The sequence below is a fragment of the Pezoporus occidentalis genome, unplaced genomic scaffold (assembly GCF_034315485.1).
Source record: "Pezoporus occidentalis ecotype Australia unplaced genomic scaffold, CSIRO_AGI_Poc_V1 ctg234, whole genome shotgun sequence".
NCBI classification, from domain to species: Eukaryota; Metazoa; Chordata; class Aves; order Psittaciformes; family Psittacidae; genus Pezoporus; species Pezoporus occidentalis.
Genome location: NW_026914222.1, coordinates 501,786 through 520,610, shown reverse-complemented (window position 1 = coordinate 520,610; position 18,825 = coordinate 501,786). Strand labels below are relative to the sequence as shown.

Below are 18,825 nucleotides of genomic sequence, written 5' to 3'. Positions count from 1 at the left end.
AGATTCAGTGAGGATCAGGTAAGTACAAAGCAAGAATGAACACCGTTTCACAGATTTTTCTGAGGGGGTAAAACAATACCATCTTTCATAGGACAGTAATAAAGATGAATTGTATTTCATAAGCTGTGAATGAATTCCTCTATACAAACCATTTTCCTCTGAAAGCATTAAGTTATGTTGAAACACAGCCCTACAATAATGTTTTCCCACCAGCCTAAGCAACCCTTTCCACTTTTGTAATGGAATGCTACTAAGCAGAAAGATCCAGAAGGTCCACACAGCTGGTGAACCCACAACTTCAGGTTTTCACAGGCACAGTCTCCTCTTTTTTTCCTGTTAAAGAAAACAAAAATTCATCCTGAAAATCCAATGAGTCAGCACTACTCCAACAGGTTTCAAATATCTCAAACTTTATTTTAATAAAGGATCAGCCTCACAAACCACGAGGCCCCTGTGATAACTTTATGCCAGTAGCTCATTTCCTGGCTTGTCCACTGCCAGCAATGGACTTTGTTCCATGGCAATTTGTTTTCCTGGTGCCAAGATTAAGTTTCACGAGGGCAACCTAAACCAAAGTACTTGCAAACACTATTATCATGCATCATTGCTCCATCATTTTCAGCAGAACAAACAGATTAGTATCCATAAATTTATAATAAACAACTATTTTACCAAGGCTTGACTGTACAAATACAGCAAGTTATCAAATCCTAGTGAGTGACAGATAATACAAACACTTTATTAGACACACAAAAAAATTGTAACTTAACAGACATGTAATTTTTTGCTACTTTATATTAGATAATGCAGCTTTGTAGAATTAGCAAAGAAATAAATCCAACAAAATTTCATTCTGTACATTAGCTCAATTTAAATATGTATATATTACAAGCTTACAAGGCTCATGTCATAGTTAATTTCCAGTCTGGACTTTAAAAATCTACCAGAATGGAATCCCCATTAGTATGGTATATCTACCTGTTGCAAAATTGATAGCTTTTAGCTTGCATATCGGGAAAAAAACAAGAAAGGAGAAAAAAAAAAAAAAAAAGACCCTACTCCTACAGTATCACCATTAGTCAGAAGGATTTCAAGGTACAAAGCCAAATTCAAAGTCAGAAATAGTCTTTCAGAAATGTGTTATATAAAGACTAGTGAGAGGCCAGTGATGTTTCTCCCTTTCTTCGTCTGCCAATTAAAACAGCTCAGTAATATCTGGAAGTCCTGTATGAAAATTCTGCTGCCTTAGATAATTATAGAACCATGGAATCATGGAATGGTTTGGGTTGGAAAGGACCTTAAGATCATCCAGTTCCAATCCCCCTTCCATGGGTGGGGATGCCTCACACTGGACCATGTTGCCCAAGACTGTCCAACCTGGCCTTGAACACAGACAAGGATGGAGCACTCACAACCTCTTTCGGCAACCTGTCCCAGTGCCTCACCACCCTCACAGTAAAGAACTTCTTCCTTACATCTAACCTGCACTTCTCGTGGTTTAGTTTGAATCCATTACCCCTTGTACTATCCCTACTGTCCCTGATTAAGAGTCCTTCTCTGGCAACCTTGTAGGCCCCCTTCAGATACTGGGAAGCTGCTATGAGGTCTCCACACAGCCTTCTCTTTTCCAGGCTGAAGAGTCCCAGTTTTGTCAGCCTGTATTCATATGGGAGATGCTCCAAGCCCCTTATTATCCTCCTCCGGACTTACTCCAACAGCTCCATGTCCTTCTTATGTTGAGGAAACCAGAACTGTACACAGTACTCCAAATGGGATCTACTAGACAATCCTGAAAGATGCCACATCAATGAACCCATATCTTTGGAAGAAAAAAATCCCTATCCCTCCTCTTTCTCTTTCCACCCACGCTGCTGTGATTTATAAAGCTGGCACAAAATACACATTACGGGTGTTCAGAGGAATCCCACAGTAACTAAGACAGCGGGTCACAAAGTTTGTTGGAAGAAAACCACATGTCAGTCTAGCCATTCTTGATCTAGTCATTCTGACAGGGAAGAGAGATTCTTCTTCAGCAATGAGTGCTACTTGGTTGTATTTCCCAAAGCAATGGGGTGATGGGATGCAGACTGGCAGAAAAGAGGAGGGTGGTATAGAGAAAGAGAAGCACAGTATTCTGAAGACAGCTTACTGTCAAGGCACTGAGAATCCAAACATGATAAGCCTGGACTAGCTTGCCACACACTTGAAGTTAACAGTATAGGTTAAAAGTAGAAGTTAACAGTAGAAGTTAATAGTGGAGGTTTGAAGTAGACGTTAACAGTAAAAGTTAACAGTGTAGGTTTCAAGTCATTTTGAATGGAAAGAGCAAGCAAAAGATTTTTTCTGTGTACAAATACCTTGTAATGGACTACAGCTACTACTCAGCAATTGAAAAGAAAAATAAAAATGGACATGTTAATGAATCCACACAGCCCCTGGCAAGTCCCTCCATCCCCAGTATATTCATGAATTTAGTGTCTTGAAAATACCATAAACATCAGCATACCATATTATGACAAAGCTTTTCAAGGAGCTTTAACAGTTTTCCATTCTCCAATGAAGTACTACTGTGCACTGAAACTTGAGCACTACTGCAATCCTCTCCCTCTGTTACCCTACCCTCACACCTTGCTTCATTCCCCACCTCACAGAGGTATCTTAATGCTCCCCATTGGAAATGGCAACAGTAACGCCTTCAGATTCTGTTGTTGCAGGGATTCTTGGCACTTTCTTAGCAGGGCTTGGGATGTGCTAAGAAGAAGGAAAAAAAACATTAAATACAGTTTTCTAGTTCACAGACATCCATACTTCATGGCTAGTCCAAATCTCAACAACATTCATGCTACACTGGACAGCTTTGTTTTAAGTCAACTGAATTGGTCATGCTTCATGCAAACTGGTAACATGAAAAGAGCCACTTTGTTCTTGTTTCATTCTTGTGCAGTTTCATTCTTGTTATGATGAAATGTACATTTTAAAATCCCATGTTCAATTTTTTTTTTTTACTTCTTTTACTCACATAGATGATTAGCTAAGTACTTAATATAACTTGTGAAACCACTTCTTCCTTTAACATACATGCACAAGCTATGACAAACACACAAACCGTTCCACCATTTAGCTTCAACTTTTAAAAGAGTGCCGAGCGTTCACCTCATGAACAACGCCTGGGTGGACAACTTCAACACCTGCCTCCAGCGGTCCATCACCCATGAGCGGGCGCCGTGCGTATGTTCTCCTGTGCTTTTCATCCACACGCACAAGGTACCAAGTTCCCTCAAAGAGATCTTCCACCGAGCACTGTGGAATATAGTTGGCTGTAACAAAGCCAGGAATACACTGTTAATTGGTTCCTGGTAACAGTTTTACACAGCACAGGGCTTTGACACAGTAAGACAGTAAGACAGTTTGGACACAGTAAGACAGAAAAAAATAAATCTACATTTTCATGTCAGCCTCACTGGACCAATGAACATGAGCTGTCAGAAGTAGAAAAAAGTTGGACATTTCCTTTATTCTACACCCGAACAGTTGAAAGTCAAGTGAACTAAGTGATGAGCATTTTGCTGTGAAACTACAAACAATTTATACTTATGAAGCTCTTACCCAAATGATGCGTTTCCTGTCTGATCTTCATATTTTCAGCAAAGACATCCGGTGCAATACATTTTCTTGAGTCAAGTCTTGTTTTGAGATCGGACAGACTGGCAGTAATTTTGTCCAGTGCAGAGCCTACAATACAGAACCATCATGTAAGGTCGCACCAGTGCCAAGAACTGTGTGTTAGCATGTTAACATTTCAATCTCATTCAAAATGTTTTGCATTACAGCAGCTAAACCTGCTGTATTGAATACTGAAAATTGAATATTGAAAATATTCCAAATTATTCCATCAAAACAGTAATGGAATTTGAAGAATATTACTTATTTGCCCAAGGAGACACTTAAAACATTCCCAGGAGTTGGAACATCTTCAATTTAGCATTACTGACATTAAGCACTGCTCTGCAGGTTTACTTATTCTGGTGAGTAGTGTCATCAGGCATTTAGCAGGGAGCTGTGCAAGGGAGTTAACATTTCCTCCTTTCACTCACCAGGAGTGGCATCCTGCGTAACTCTGATGGAATACAGCGTAGCAGCAAACCCAGAGCCATATGAAAACACACTGATTCTCTGTCCTGCAAGCTGCTCTGGGGAGTACCTGCAAACCAAGCAACAGTTATATAGAGTGAGAATTAAGCCAAAGTGCCAAATTTAAGTAACTAGGAACTGCAGCTAGCTCAGCAGAAGCAGCGAGTTATACTGACTACAATACATATTTTGCATGCTATGTGCTTAAATGACTTTTAAACAGCATCAGGCGTGGCTGTTATGTGATGACTTCCATCCACAGCTGCCTAAGCAAAACAGAGCAAGGAAATGCCCAGAATATTATTATCCAGAAGGCAGTTTTCCTTCTTAAGTGACCTAAAGCCTAAAATGAACGATCATATCTTGGAAGGCAAAGTCAGAATAACAAAAAAAGGATCCAAGAGGAATTGCTTAGTTTAAACTTAACATGATTTTGTAAGTCTGTCACTGAAAAAAAAAACAAAAAAACAAACAAAATAAACCCCCTAAACAACAACCAAACAACCCCCTCCTAAGCCCCTAATTTAATTTGGCTTTGCTTATTATAAGTGAAACAGAGAAGGCATTCTGATACTCTCTGCCACTGCAGTGAGGTCTTTTTTTGGAGAGGGGCAGGATAGGGAAGGTTGAGGCTGGGAAAACATACCACCTCATAAATAAGATCCTTCTTCAGCAGGAAGTAAGCAGCTGTTTCAGATCAGCTTCTGACAAATAACTTTTGAATCTGCTTGTCACCTGAACCCAACTGTGCATGCACAATCATTTTTTTAACTTCAGGCTTTCTGCTTAAGGCCATCTAGTAGGAAAAGGTTTGCTAGATGGTACTTTTACAAAAGGCTTTCTGAAACAAAAACCTTTTATAACCTTACATATAAAAAGCTATGATTTTTTCCCATTATTTTATGCTTACTGGGCTAGAAGAGAGGCAAGGCAACCATAGACTGAAGGGGTGTACATATTTCCATTCTGATTGGACACAAGTAACGAAGCTTTGGTTTTCTGATTGAAGAGCTCTGCACTGGCTTTCATGAAAGCTTTTTCCACATCTCTGTCAAAATATGTATCCTCAAGTTTTACATCCCTATTAAAAAAAAAAAAAAAGACATTCATAAACAGTTACTAAATTACTTTTACTAAATACAGAAAGTAAAGACAAACACTGGAGGTGTAACAAGTTAAGATCATATGAATAAGGAAGATAGTAGCCATTCTCACCTGAAAGCCTCCAACCCACTGAAAATACCATCTGCTGTTTCTGGGTTCTGGTCACTGAGAAAGTCATTCAGCAAGAGTCTAGCCACAGATTTCTGGACCAGTTTACAGTAGGGAGAATGAAAGATCATGAATCCAAAGTCATTCAAGGTGAAACGTCTGCCTATCCCCTCTGGAAGTGGCAGAAATGTTGTGTTACAACTTAGGTTTAGCACTTAGTTCAACTATGAAAATAAAATACAAGGGTGGCAAGGTACTAGTGATTGTATCACATCACCATACAAGACACTACAGTAAGACTAACTATGCCTGTCAAGATCATTTAAAACACTGCTGCTACTTCTATTTACAGGTTAGTTTCTTACTGATCTTTTGCACCAGCGTTTGACCTCCTAGAAGAAAAAGCTATAAGCTTAACAAAATCTCCCTATTCCTTTTCAGCATTTTGATGTAATAGTCTACTTCATTTAATTAGCTAATCTTCACTGGCCCTTAATATGAGTAAAGCAATTACTAAACATGTGAGGTTAAAAAAAAAAAAAAAAATCAGTATAGTTACGTAACATTTAAATATTAACCCCAATATCTTAAGAGCATATTATGTGAAGGAGTGGAAATAACACGCTTTTTTAAGCACGGTATTACACATTACACCAAGATAAGCTTTATAGAGACTGCTGCTTACTATCAGGTACTCAGCCATACCAGAACAGATGTAAAACATTTCTTATGGGAGAGACAAAACATTTGAAACGCCTCAGAACATGCAAAACCAAGATGGAAACTAGTCTTCATACTGAATGCTAAAACTCTGAAAGTACACTGCCAGCACAGAGACACATTCCAATAATTGCCAGATCTTGCAATATCACCAGGTCAGACTGCGTACCTTTTTGCCACTGGGCGTGGATTTTGTTGCGATAAACAGTATAGCAGCGATCTAATGCACTGAGGTAGCACTGTATAGAGAGTTTGCCATCAACTACAGGATATTCAGAGACCATATCCGGCTTATAGAAGTCATATGCATGTTGCATATGGGTTCCACGCAACCCTAATGGACAGAAATTGACAAAAATTATTCAGCTGCTTTGAGTCAACTTGAATGTATCACTTAACACATTTGGGGAAACAAGCAATATCTGGCCGCCATTAAGCAGGTTTTCATAGCACTTCAGGCCCACTCTTTGACAACTTTATTGTAGAATCCCCGAGGAAATAAACAGACATGAGCATCTCTAGTTGCTCCTTGATGCATCCTATAACGGGACTTGCCCAAGTTAGCCCAGAGTGAGAGCAGACAGCACAATTTCTGACATGGTGAGAGTTAATCCAGTCCTCAAGCAAAGCACAAGAAACAGGCTTCCAAACAGATCCAGTTATCTGGATAAACAGTATTTGTTTCTTTCCAAAGGACTAACCTCTCTCAAAAATTAACGGAGCATTTGGACCAACCAGCATAGCAACAGCACCAGCTCCACCTGTTGGCCTGGCATTTCCAGTGGCATACACAGCTATGTCTCCAGCAACAACAAGTGCATAGCGTCCTGTGAAAACCACACACAAATAATGAGAAATAGCCAAGAATCAAGCATACTTTAACACCCATCTGCAATTTCCAGATGTTGGTCACAGAGGAGATGACCCCACTATTTAAGGGGCTCTTCCATCTTGACCTTTCCCCCCACATTTCAATTACTTAGCAGCCACAGAAATTTACTGGAAAAGACCAGTGATTACTAACCATGTCATCATTTTTTTTTTCCCACTGGAGTTGAACTTAAAGTCCAGTGCATTTAAGAGTAAGACTTCAGAAGGGAAAAACAGTTTAACCTCTGGGTTTTACATGGTTAAACATGAACACTGTCATTATGAGGCAGACTACCCAAAGCCAGAGGATGACATAACTTTTCCAAGAAAATATCCTGAACTTACCATCCCAAGAACTGGACTCGATCCAATTAATGGCATTAAAAAGAGCAGCAGTGCCTCCATAGCATGCATTGGTGGTGTCAATGCCTTCTACATCTGTATTACCAGATTCTTCAAAGAGCTGCATCAGGACAGTCTTTACAGATTTTGATTTATCAATTATCGTCTCTGTTCCAACCTCCAATCTCCCAATACAATCATAGGAAAGGCTGTTCCTCTCCATCAGCTTCTGAACCACAGTCAGACAGAGAGAATTGATATCCTCCCGGTCGGAGCAGAACCCCATTCTTGACTGGCCCAGCCCAATGGTGTACTTCCCAGCATCCACACCATCATACTTCTCCAGCTCTGTCTGGTCAACGTACTGAGAGGGGAAATATATCTCCAGTGCAACAATTCCCACATCTTTGGGCCAACGGTATTCAGCATTCACCGGAAGAGACCCAGGCATCGTGGTAGATCTTTAAAGAAAAAAAAAACAAACAAAAAACCACACATGCACACACACACACACACACACAAAAAAGGGCTGATTTATTCACATGCATTTTGAGAGACCTACTTTCACTTTCTGCACACTTGTAGAAGAAGTTATATTCAGGTATTCTGCAAGGTCAGTCATTTGCAAAAGGCAAGCCTCTGCCCCCTGGGAAGAATTTGGTCTGAGTGTACTGCAAACATCACTAGAAGCTCTGTAACATTTTTATATTAAGTAGTTTTAAGTAAAAACACAGATTTCAGCCCTGGAGATGAACAGATGAAGGTTAAGCCCAAGTTATTTCACCAAAGCAAACCACGTGCTTAACAACTGTTGTTTGAGAAATTAGTTCATATTAATGTTCCATTATTGTATTTCTGCTTATACGCAAGTCTCAATTTTACACAACCAAGCTAGAAACATGGGATAATTTTTTTTTGCAGGCACTTTTCTGATGTTTGTTCTTTTTTCTTTTATTTCTGGTTGGGTTGGGTTTTGGTTTTTTTTTTAAGCATACTGTTTTGGTATTCCAGAACACTGGAACTACCAACACCAGGCCTTGAGGAGCATTTCACATACCAAAATGAATACAAGGGGATTCCTCCTGATAGACCTAGTTTTCTTATTTTAACCCTGTAAATTTATTGTCACTACACTCGAGGATATTTTACATCCTGTTATTTTAGCCTTATCCCCATTATATAGCCGTGCAACACCTTTTTGCAGTTTTGCTCATTTCCTTACAGAGCACTTGTCCCCTTCATGCCCAGCTGCAAGTAACATCAAACTGACCCAATTTCTTCCATAAAGCCTTAGCGAGCTGTTTAAAGGAACTATCCTGATTTTGGCTGAGATAATTTTCTTCCTAATAGCTCGTGCAGTGCTGTGTTTTGGTTTTAGTCTGAGAAGTAATGCTGGTAACACACCAAAGTCAGTAGTGCTTACCCTGATAAAGGACTTTTCAGTCTCATGCTCTGCCAGTGAGGAGGGGCACAAGAAGCTGAGAGAGAGCAGAGACAGGACACCTGATCCAGACTAGCCAAAGGGGTATTCCATACCACAGCATGCCCAGTACATGAACTGGGGAGAGTTACCCCCGAGGGACTGATCACTGCTCAGGTTGGGCTGGGTATTGGTCAGTGGGTAGTGAGCTGTTGAGGGTACTGTGCATCACTTGTGCTTATTACGGTTTTCTTCTTGTTTTGTTTTTTCTTAGTTATTTCCCTTTTCATTATTATTATCACTAGCAGTAGTATTATATTGCCTTTAATTACCAAACTGTTCTTATCTCAACCCACAGGTTTTACTTTTTTTTTTCCCCAGTTCTCCTCCCCTTCTCCCACTGAGAAGCTGAGTGGTACTTAGCTGACCGCTGTTGTTAAACCAGGACAGGAATAAAGTCTAGTCCTGCAGGAATGCCGACTTTACAGGATGCATATTAAGACAAGCATCAGGAAAACTTCAAGTGTTTTCTGTTACAGGTATGTTCTTATGAAACTGAAGTCCGAGCCTGTGGTTCACCATTTCAACTGCCTCCAGCAAACTCAACTATACCTATAAGGTACCTAAACCTTTCATTTGCAGCCCGTATTAAAACGCGTGAACGGGAGGAAAACGCTATTTAAAGCGGCCGACTGAAGCGCCGCTGAGGGCACAGCTCACCGTCGCGATGTGAAGCAAAACAAGCCGTTTGGCGTTCACCCCGCTGCCACCCGACCTCATGCTTTCCGGTCTACTCGCCACATCCCGTGCCCGACCGCGACCTCCTTCCCCTCAACCCACCCTTGTCAAGAAGCCCCTCATCTGAGCGCAAAGCCGCGGCCTTGCTGAGGGCGGCGGGCAACCCCCCCCCGGCCGCGGCCCCGCAAACGGCTCAAGGTTACCGGTGACCCGGCCAAGAACCACCGAAGTGGCGTGAGGGGGTCACGGCCCCGTCGCACCCGCAGCCCCCACCTCCACCGCAGCGCAGGGCCAAACGGCCAACCACCCACCCCCGCCTCACACCGCCGCCGCCACGGCCCTTACACGGTGCGGAATCCCATCGCCGGGTGCCGGCGCGACGGGCCGCGCATGCGGATCGTGCAGGCGCGAAGTGCGCAGGCGCGGGAAGATCGCCCCGCTCCTGCCCCGGGACGGCGGCGCTAGCCGTCCTGCCTCCAGCTCCGAGGGGCCCCTTGAGGCGCTGGCAGCGCCGGCACCTCCTGCAGCCCAGGCAGCTGTGTGCCGGGCTGCATCAGAAGGAGGCCAGCAGGTCACGGGAGGTGACTCTCCACCTCTGCTCTGCTGAGACCTCACCTGCAGCACTGTGTTCCGCTCGGAGGGGATACAAGAGGGACGTGTAATTGCTGAAGCGAGTCCAGAGGAGTCCACGAAGATGATTAGAGCGCTGGAGAAACTCTGCTATGGAGACAGGAGAGAAAGTTGGGTTGTTCAGCCTGGAGAAGAGAAGGCTCTGGATAGACCTTAGTGCAGCTTCCGGTGCCTAAAGGGGCTACTAAATGTGGGAGAGGACTTTTGGCAAGGCTATGTAGTCACAGGACAAGGGGAGTGGCTTTAAACTGGCAAAGGGCAGATTTAGATTAGACATTAGGAAGAAGTTCTTCACTGCAAGTATGTTCAGATGCTGGCATAGGCTGCCCAGAGAAGCTGTGGATGCCCCATCTGTGGCAGTGTTCAAGGACAGGCTTCAAGGGGCTTTGAGCAACCTTGTGTAGCAGAAGGTGTCTCTGCCCATGCTAGGGTGGTTGGAACTGGATGATCTTTAAGGTTCCTTCCTACCCAAACCATTGTATGTTTCCGCCTCCAGGAAGCTGGTGAGCAGGATTACTGATTTGTTACAGCATAGCAGTGTGTTTACACTGTTAGAAATGGAGTGGCCATCACAGCTTTCCTAAAGCCACAGGCAGAGAAGGGAGCATGATGGTCCAGAGACTCCCCAGGAGCTGTGGGACAAGCTCAGGTCCCCTCTTCGGCAGCACAATGAGCAAGTCACATGCATCTTATGGGGACACAGAGCAGCACTGTGGTCCAAAACTTGCTCCATGAGCATCATTTCACCACAGGCACTGCAGAGGAGGAGGATGCTTTCCAGCTCCCTGTGCAAGTGCAGACACAATACCAACAGTAAGACCCCAAGGTACCAGCTGCAGAAATGGCCTTGGGGTCCAGCTCTTTCTGGCACAATGTACCTCACTTTCTTCAAAAAGGGTCGGGAGTCAAAAAGGAAATTTACATTCTTGCTGGCTCACCACAGTGTCTGGCAGCCATCCCAAGGACAAGCCTTGACCCCAAAGCTGAGCATATTTTTCCCCCAGGAGCCAGAAAGCCACGAGTTAAGAGGCTGCAGAGAATCTTAAGAGGCTCAATTTTCTTTAAGTTACACACAAAGCCCACTCATGCAGCACATAAGGACTTGGCCTCTTTCATCAGAAAGCTTTCTGCAGAAGACAGCTAAAGGGAGCCTCCTTTTTGTGGCTCAGCTAATATCAAGGTCACCAAACATACCTCAGATAGCATCTGTCATAGGGCTACCAGCTGTACTACAAGGAGAATCATGGCTTTATTAAGTTGTTCTGGTCACTGAAGGAAACGGGACAGCTTAAGCCAGTTAGTCATTACAGGGAAAAAAATTGTTTACTTAATGCGAAACAAACAGCCTTTTGTCCTCTTGGTCAACCAGCAAACAACATCCCATAACTCAGTTTTGACTGAAAAGAAAAGCTTTCTCAAAAGTACAATTTCTTTTAACAGACTGAGAATGACAGAGGTTTTCATATAGACACTTAAGAATGCTTTGTCTTGTGTCCCCTCAGGATTCTGTAGGGAATGAACGAGCAGCATAAAGGAGCCACCACTTTCTGCTAGTGTTGCCAGAAATCTGTTATCTCACCACAACTGGTGCCTTACATTGTCTTTGTGTATTTTTGTATATTTTTTATTGTGTCAACTATTGCATATTTAAGAATATGCACTGGTACATATATTAATATATTTGAGAATATTTCTACAACTGTGAATATTCTGACAATAATTTGACTTTATCAGTTGCCGCTGAAGTCCTTCACTCCTGCAGAACACTTGGCTGGAAGTTAAGAACTGAGCCTGCAGCCTTTCGCCACGGACAACGCTGCTATGGGTTCAGCGGCTCCCCTGAGCAGCTCCCGGCTCAGGGGGAGCTGGCAGACACACCGACCTGTCGGGTGGCAGCAGGGATACTTGCGGGACACTTCAGCCCCTCTTCATAGGTCACCCCCCGATGACCCGGCAGCCTCAGCAGCGACATCAGGCAGGCACCCCGCCGCACCGGGCGCTCGCAAGACCTCGCTCACGCCGCGGGAGGTGGCTGCCTCCACCCGGGTCGAGGGCACTCGCCACGGTACCGGACACTGCTCAACCCGACAGGACCGGGGGAAGCTGCGGGGAGACCGGCCAACGGCGGAACAACCCCAAACTGTGGGGACAGTGCCTTGAATTCTGCCGTGAAACATCCCCCCATACCTCGCCCCCAAACCTCTTGGCCTGCGGCCGCACCCGGGTGTGTGCCGGGGTACCTGCACCGGGCTACAAGCGCCATCATGGAAGAAGGCGACGGCATCCCACTACCTGTGGCATGAGGGGGAGGCTGGGAAGGGGGATACGCCCATCCAGCCTTCTCCGGCTTGTCGCTCTGTCGCGACACTGAGAGGCGGTAAGGTGACACGCCGAGAGTGCCGATGCTTTCAGCAGCTTCCCGACCAGCGAGGTGCGGGCAGAGCCCGTCAAGTCCCGCAGCAGCCACCCGCCACGGCTCACTCAGGATGGAGATGCTTCCCCCGGGGGCAGCACCCGGGGCACCGGGACGCGACTCCTTCGGCTGGAGTATGGCTCAGACGGCTGCCCCAGGCGGGGAGCGCCCCACGCCGCACTGCTCCGGACGATGCTCCGCCATGCTCCGAGCAGCGCGCGACGCGGTGGGTGTACTGGCACCCGCGTTAAGAGAGACACGCGTGGAGAGACACCCAGGCACGCCTCCTTTTCTTTTTCACTCTTTTTTTATCTTTTCCCCCTTTTTGCCGCACTGCAGGCACTTCAAACGCGCTTGCATCCACTGAGAACGCTGCTCCCAGCTATACCAACCCAGCCCCAGCCCGCGGGCGGCTCCGCTCCCTCCTCGCCCCGCGGCCGAGGAGAGATGGAAAAGCCGCCGCAGAAGCGCGGGACTCCCGGAGCCCGAGCCGCACTCACCTGATACAGGCGATGGCTACCGGTGTCACTCGCTGCGCCTCACGCTTCCTCGCTCTCACGCACGGGAGACCGCACCGGGCGCCGGCGTGCGCCGCCTTTTAAATAGCCCCGCCGCACCGGCCCCTGAGCGGCAGCTCCGCCCGCCAATCACCACTGCAGCCGCACAGGTCCCGCCTTCCGGCCGGCCGGCAGCTCGCGGGGAAGGCGGGGGAAATGGTGTGAGAAAGTGACGCGGCGTGGCCAGAGGGCGGCGCGCCAATGGGGACGCGGCAGAGGCGGCGGGCGCTCAATGGGAGCTGAGCGCCGCGCGGGGGCAGCCAATGGGAGCGCGCTGCCGACCGCGGGTGAGAGTAGGACGGCTGCCGGTCCCCGGCGAGGCGAGGAAGCAGTTGCCCGGCAACGCGAGGCGAGGCGAGGCCCGCCCGGCCCCAGTCAGCAGGGGCTCGTGGGGGTTAGCCCTGTCAGGGCTGTCCCGCGTGCGGCCGTGGCCGCGGGTGAGGGGCTGTGGGGCGGCTGCGGCTGGCTGAGGGGTCTGCAGGCAGTCGGGGACCGTGGTGCCAGCCCCACGTTTAGGCCTGCAAAACCGCTCTGCAGCCCTAGCCCTTGGCAGGCCAGGACGAGGCATTTGGGGCTCTCACGGGGGGGGGAAGTTGCTTCAAGGAAAATGCGATGTCCTACCCTGGATTGTCCTGTTCTGACGAGAGTGTCTTCCAGACTTGTTAAACCCACAGAGTGCCAAGCCAAACCTCGTGGTGGTGGTGTTACTTGGGACATTGACAGCTAATATATGGGTTCCGCATGTCTGCCTCTGTATCCTTTAGGCCCTGTACTAATCTATTGCTGCACAGGGTACTGAGCATCCCCAGATGAGTCAGTGAGAGTACAAACCTTCATTGCAGATGAGAATCTGGTCAATAGAAAACACACATTTTAAAGCCTGGATAATTTAGTTGTAGAACACCTCTCAAGTAAAAAAAAAACAAACACACCTTTAGCAGCTGGTGTCAGGTTCTGTGTGATCTGATTGCTACAGCTAGCAAAAGACACTGCCTTGATCAACTGTTGTATCAGAGACTAAAACCTGTGTTATTTTCACCACCTTAGGGGCAGGTAAAAACAATGCAAAAGAAATGAAAAAACTCCTTAAAAGTGTTAACTCCTGTCCTTGAGACATTGAACATTCTGTTATCATCATTTGAAATCACAGTTGTTGTTGCAGAACTATTTGTAGTGCAAGGATTGAGAAATACTGCTGAGAAACCGAGAGTTTTGTTTGCAGGTGTCACCTTGCAGTCTTTGATAAGCTTGTTCCATTTGTAATGCTGAAAAAAACACGTTGGCAAAATATGAACTGAATAGATGGTAGCATAGCTGCATCATGTAGTCACACTGCTATCTTCTGTGCCTTGAGTTGATCTTCTGCTCTGGGAATCTAAAACTTCAATTCCTCCTTTTTTTCCCTTCCTACAACCAAAAAAGAAAAAAAACAACAAACCCAAAACAAAACCGAAGCTGGAACTGCGTCCTTCTTCTAGACTTGAAAATAGGCCCCAAATGCCAGCCTCTCATTATATGCTGTGGTGGCAAACTGTTTCCTGTCACTGGAGTGCTTGGTGTGTTCTGGCTTTAGAGAAGAGCAGACATGCGGGAGGAGCTGAAGCAGTCCATGCAGGATCTCATGTCAAGGCTGAGTGTGCCCTGATACCATGCAGCCCCGTTCTCTTCTCCCTGGGTGCTCAGTTGCCTGTGGGCAAGGCCAGCTCCGGTACAGTGCGTTCATGTAGCCTGGGATGGGGCTGCAGTGAAAACAGATGTGTGATGAGGAGCTGTGATTTGTCGCCTGGGTGGCCTCTTCCCCTTCACTTGAAGCTCTCTTCGAGGCTGGGCCCTGGCCTGGGCAGCACTGCCTGGTATGCCTATGCCTGTCTATGTCCCTTGCTGATCCTGACCCACTGACTTGACTTGCCAGCCTCACCTTCAGCCTGCTTGTCACTGTGGACTCCTCTGGAAACCTGGAGTCGCTGTGACCCTGCTTGCCGTTGCTGGCCCCACTCTGCTTTTTTGTTTGGGCACTGTCAGAACGAGGTCACTGCCTGCCAGCTTTGTTGTCACATTCAGTTCCTGGCTCACCTGCCCTTACTGCTCCCTGAAAGCTTAAATCTGCTCTCTTGTGAGCCTGGGCTTACAGTGCCATGTTTTGTTTTGTTTTCAGGTAAATGTCGTATTTGCCTTCAAAATGGTAAAGGCAGAATGGGTTTTTGTGATTCTTTTTTTTGGTGTGTAGTCAACAGTAAATACAGATGTAAACATGAATGTTCTTACCTTTATTACATCTTTACAGATCTAATTAAAAAAAAGTGCCAAAATGACTAAGATCAGCTTGGGGAGATGATTTATATTATTGCTTTCTTTTCCATGGTCTGCGGTACAAGAGGATGGAAGGCATCCCATAGTCTTTGATATTAACTTTCTGTGTTGTAGAAGGTAGCATGACATAGACATGCATGAAATCATTACTATTAATTTAAAATCATTTATTTGCAAAAAAAAACAAAACAACAAAACCCAAACCCCCCCAAAACCCCCAAAAGCAAAAACCCAAACACCAAACAAACAAACCCTAACAAATTAGCAGTCTATAGGCAATAAAATTATAACCATGTTCTCCTATGGTTTCAGTACTGAAGTGTGTTTGAAGATTACACCGTGCAGATGATGAAGGAAAGCTAAAAAGTAAAATGTGATGAACAATTGCTGGATTTTCAGAATTTTAAACTGAGATTAAGGACACAATGCAGTCATATTTTCTTAATAGTTGTCTGAAGTTAAATTCAGAGACCAGGTATCTGACCTACACTGCTAAGAGCAATGTATTTGTCTCCTCAGGATGTTTCTGGATCCAGATGCTAATTTAAATTTACATCCAACCCCCTGCCATGGGCAGGGACACCTTCCACTAGAGCAGGTTGCTCAAAGCCCCCTCCAGCCTGGCCTTGAACACTGTCAGGGATGGGGCAGCCACAGCTTCTCTGGGCACAACCACACCACCCTCACAGTGAAGAATTTTTCCCTAATATCTAATCTAAATCTCCCAGCTGTCAGTTTAAAGCCATTCCCCCTTGTCCTGTCACTACACGCTCTTGTAAAAAGTCCTTCTCCAGATTTCCTGTTGGCCCCTTTAGGTCCTGGGAGCTGCCCTAAGGTCTCCCCTTAAGGAGCCTTCTCTTCTTCAGGCTGAACAAGCCCAGCTCTCTCAGCCTGCCTTCACAGCAGAGGTGCTCCAGCCCTCTGATCATCTCCATGGCCTCTTCTGGACTCACGGAAGCTGTCCTCGTCTTGCAGACTGGTTTGATGATTAGCTAGTTATAGACTAATATTTACTGCTTGTTTTTATTAATCATTACAATTTATTTTATAGTTGCTGCCAGTCGTATTATTCTTTTTATTCAGCTTTATGAGGCTCCTATTTGCTTTTCCTGTCACTGAGTATATTGCAAGAGAATTCCTAGAAAAAAATACTATTTTTTTCACAAGAAGGGATGTGCCTGTACCTCTACTGCAACAGACTACAGTTGATTTATATGAATAACTAAAAAAGATCTCAGTAATAACATTAAAGGTCTCGGTAAATCTTGTTCCAAGCTTCTTAGGTAATTAATTATAGTTCTCTAACCAAACTATGCTCCAGACATGTGATTGCTGCTGTTTCCAGCCCAGCTTGTAAGAATGACACAAGTTTTCGTTTTGTGGCCCTATAGCTTGACAAATCTGTCCCCTGAGATTCTCGGTTGAGACTCTATGGGACCAGTGTACAAAAATGAATCCTGCACCTCGGTAACCTTAGAACTGGAAACCTGAGACAGGAGAGGTCCATTTAATAGAGATGGCATTACTAAAGAAATTCAGCATGCTAACCCAGAATAACCTTGGAGAAGAAACATGCTCAGATGCTGCTAGGAAGCATCTTCATCCATTAAATCCAATCTGTTTTGGTAAAAGAGGAGTTTGAACTTGAGGCTCTCTTGCAATTTTTCAAGTGTAAAGGTGGGTAGGATCTCCTAATCCAGTACTGTTTTGAAAGAGAAGTGTTTGCTGTCTGATGACTCACCTCATTTTAAGCCAGTGTATCAAATTCAGGATGCTGATTTTGTCACAATAGACCCAACAGGTTCTTTGCTTCTGTTTAGTAATTCTTTGGCAATTCTCTCCATGACTTTTTTTTTTCCTAAAGCCTCCTAAACAGATAGAGACTGTTGTATTAGGTTAATAACTCTTAAAATAAACAGATGACTAAAGCTTTTTCTTAAAACTGTGTAAGAGTTAATTTATTAAAAATTTCAAGAATATTAATTACAGGCTTAATCTGGATAAATGGGAGCTACACTTCTAAGTCACTAAAATTCTCACTGGGATTTTGAGATGCAGCCAACTACATCTTTAGGTGCCTAAACCCATTGAAAAGAAAGCTTTACCTGGCATTTTCAAGGAAAACAATGTCATGTGTAATAGTAATCTCTTCCACAAAACAAGATGTTGAGATGATTTTACTGAAAAAAAGTATTGATTTTATTTTTTTTGCCAAGCACAAAATAGCAAAGGTCAAAAACAGTGCTCAGCTAAAGGGAGTGTGAAGTCACCGAGTGAAGGTTTGGAAACTGGAAGGATTTTCTTTTACATATTTGTGTTTTAGGGTTCAGAGATAGATGAAACTGTACCAGACAGTAGATCTTTTAAGGCTGTTCTTAATGCAGTATTGTCGTGGTTTAAACCCAGTCAGGTAGTTTGTTCACTCACTCCCAGTGAGAAAGTTTTCTGGATTGAATGACTAGTAGAAGTTATTTCTAATTCAGTTCTCAGAAGAATGCACAGGACCCCAAACTTGAAATACAGCTAGCAGCTGGTAGAGGACTTCTGCCATCTGGTAATCTCGATTTGATCTGCTGACTCCAGGAGACCTGATACACAATAACACACACTCTGAAGAACTGGGAAATGTAAGCAAATCTATCAAAGCCTGTCTTAAAGTAGGTCCAATAAATGCAGACATTTCAATAATATTTGAGTTGCAGAGATGGCTGGGTTTTAGAGTATTTGTGAAATTGTAACAATTCCAGTTACTAAAACTATAAAACTGTGTTTAGATCACACTTTGCTGCTTTTACACCCTATGTGCAGGAGGGGGAACTGCAGCGTTACAGAATTTCAAATGTGAAGCAGTAATTGTTGAACAGATGCAAATCTAAGATGTGGGGCCCAGGAAAGCTGACAGTACAAAAGGAGGTCACCACTAGGAAGCAGATACTGTGCTCCAACCAGAGAGAGAACCACAGCTGTGCTGCACACTTAAAACTGACAGGTCTGCAAGCCAGGACTGCATGGATCTTTCCATCAGCCTGTGACCAGACCAATTGGGTCTTCCCTTCCCTCCTCTTCCCATAACAGACTCCACTCGTGGTGGTGATGCTGCTGTGGCCTCAACTGCAGCCATAGTTTCACTTTTTCTCATCTGTACTGTCAGCTTGACTTTGCTCCCTTCTTTCTCAAATCTCCCAGACTGTCCTGACTTGCCTTTACCAAGTGGAAACACTGAATGATTCTGTAAGTGAAGCAGATGGTTCACATGAGTGTCAGACATGCCTGTGTCAGCCTGAAAAGCTAGTTGCACAGCTCTAATCCTGTGAAATACTGATGGTCTCTGGTAGAAAAGCATGGAAATTAGGGTACACTCTATACTTTACTTCGGGTACACTGTATACATTCAAAAGGCTACTGGTTGCATTGATGGGAAGGCTATGAGGAGCTGAGATGCCATCACGGACCCACCTAGAAACTTGTGATTCAAGAGGGAA

General features: G+C 44.9%; 1 protein-coding gene across 2 annotated transcripts; it reads right to left on the bottom strand.

Annotated features, from left to right (window-relative positions):
* Positions 1–389: 389 nt before the first annotated feature.
* Positions 390–13,134, bottom strand: HMGCS1 (3-hydroxy-3-methylglutaryl-CoA synthase 1). Of its 2 annotated transcripts, none has more exons than XM_062621790.1 (10): positions 12,977–13,134; positions 7,279–7,736; positions 6,765–6,890; positions 6,233–6,397; positions 5,347–5,515; positions 5,042–5,212; positions 4,095–4,201; positions 3,607–3,732; positions 3,154–3,317; positions 390–2,751 (listed from the first exon to the last, which is right to left on the bottom strand). In XM_062621790.1, exons 2-10 carry the CDS (start codon positions 7,724–7,726, stop codon positions 2,659–2,661), a joined length of 1,569 nt encoding a protein of 522 aa, XP_062477774.1. In that variant the 5' UTR covers positions 7,727–7,736; positions 12,977–13,134; the 3' UTR covers positions 390–2,658. The 2 variants fall into 2 exon arrangements, with proteins under 2 accessions (XP_062477774.1, XP_062477773.1); XM_062621789.1 differs by lacking the exon at positions 12,977–13,134 and adding an exon at positions 9,779–9,880.
* Positions 13,135–18,825: the final 5,691 nt, after the last annotated feature.

Bases quoted from the DNA above. Each gene is read 5' to 3' on its own strand.
- HMGCS1 (XM_062621789.1), bottom strand. From the start codon at position 9,825: ATGCGCGGCCCGTCGCGCCGGCACCCGGCGATGGGATTCCGCACCGT. The intron at 6,398-6,764 runs GTTAGTCCTTTG...TCTGTCCATTAG, and splicing joins TCCGTTAATTTTTGAGAGAG to GGTTGCGTGGAACCCATATG. The intron at 3,733-4,094 runs GTGAGTGAAAGG...TCTGTATTGTAG, and splicing joins TACGCAGGATGCCACTCCTG to GCTCTGCACTGGACAAAATT.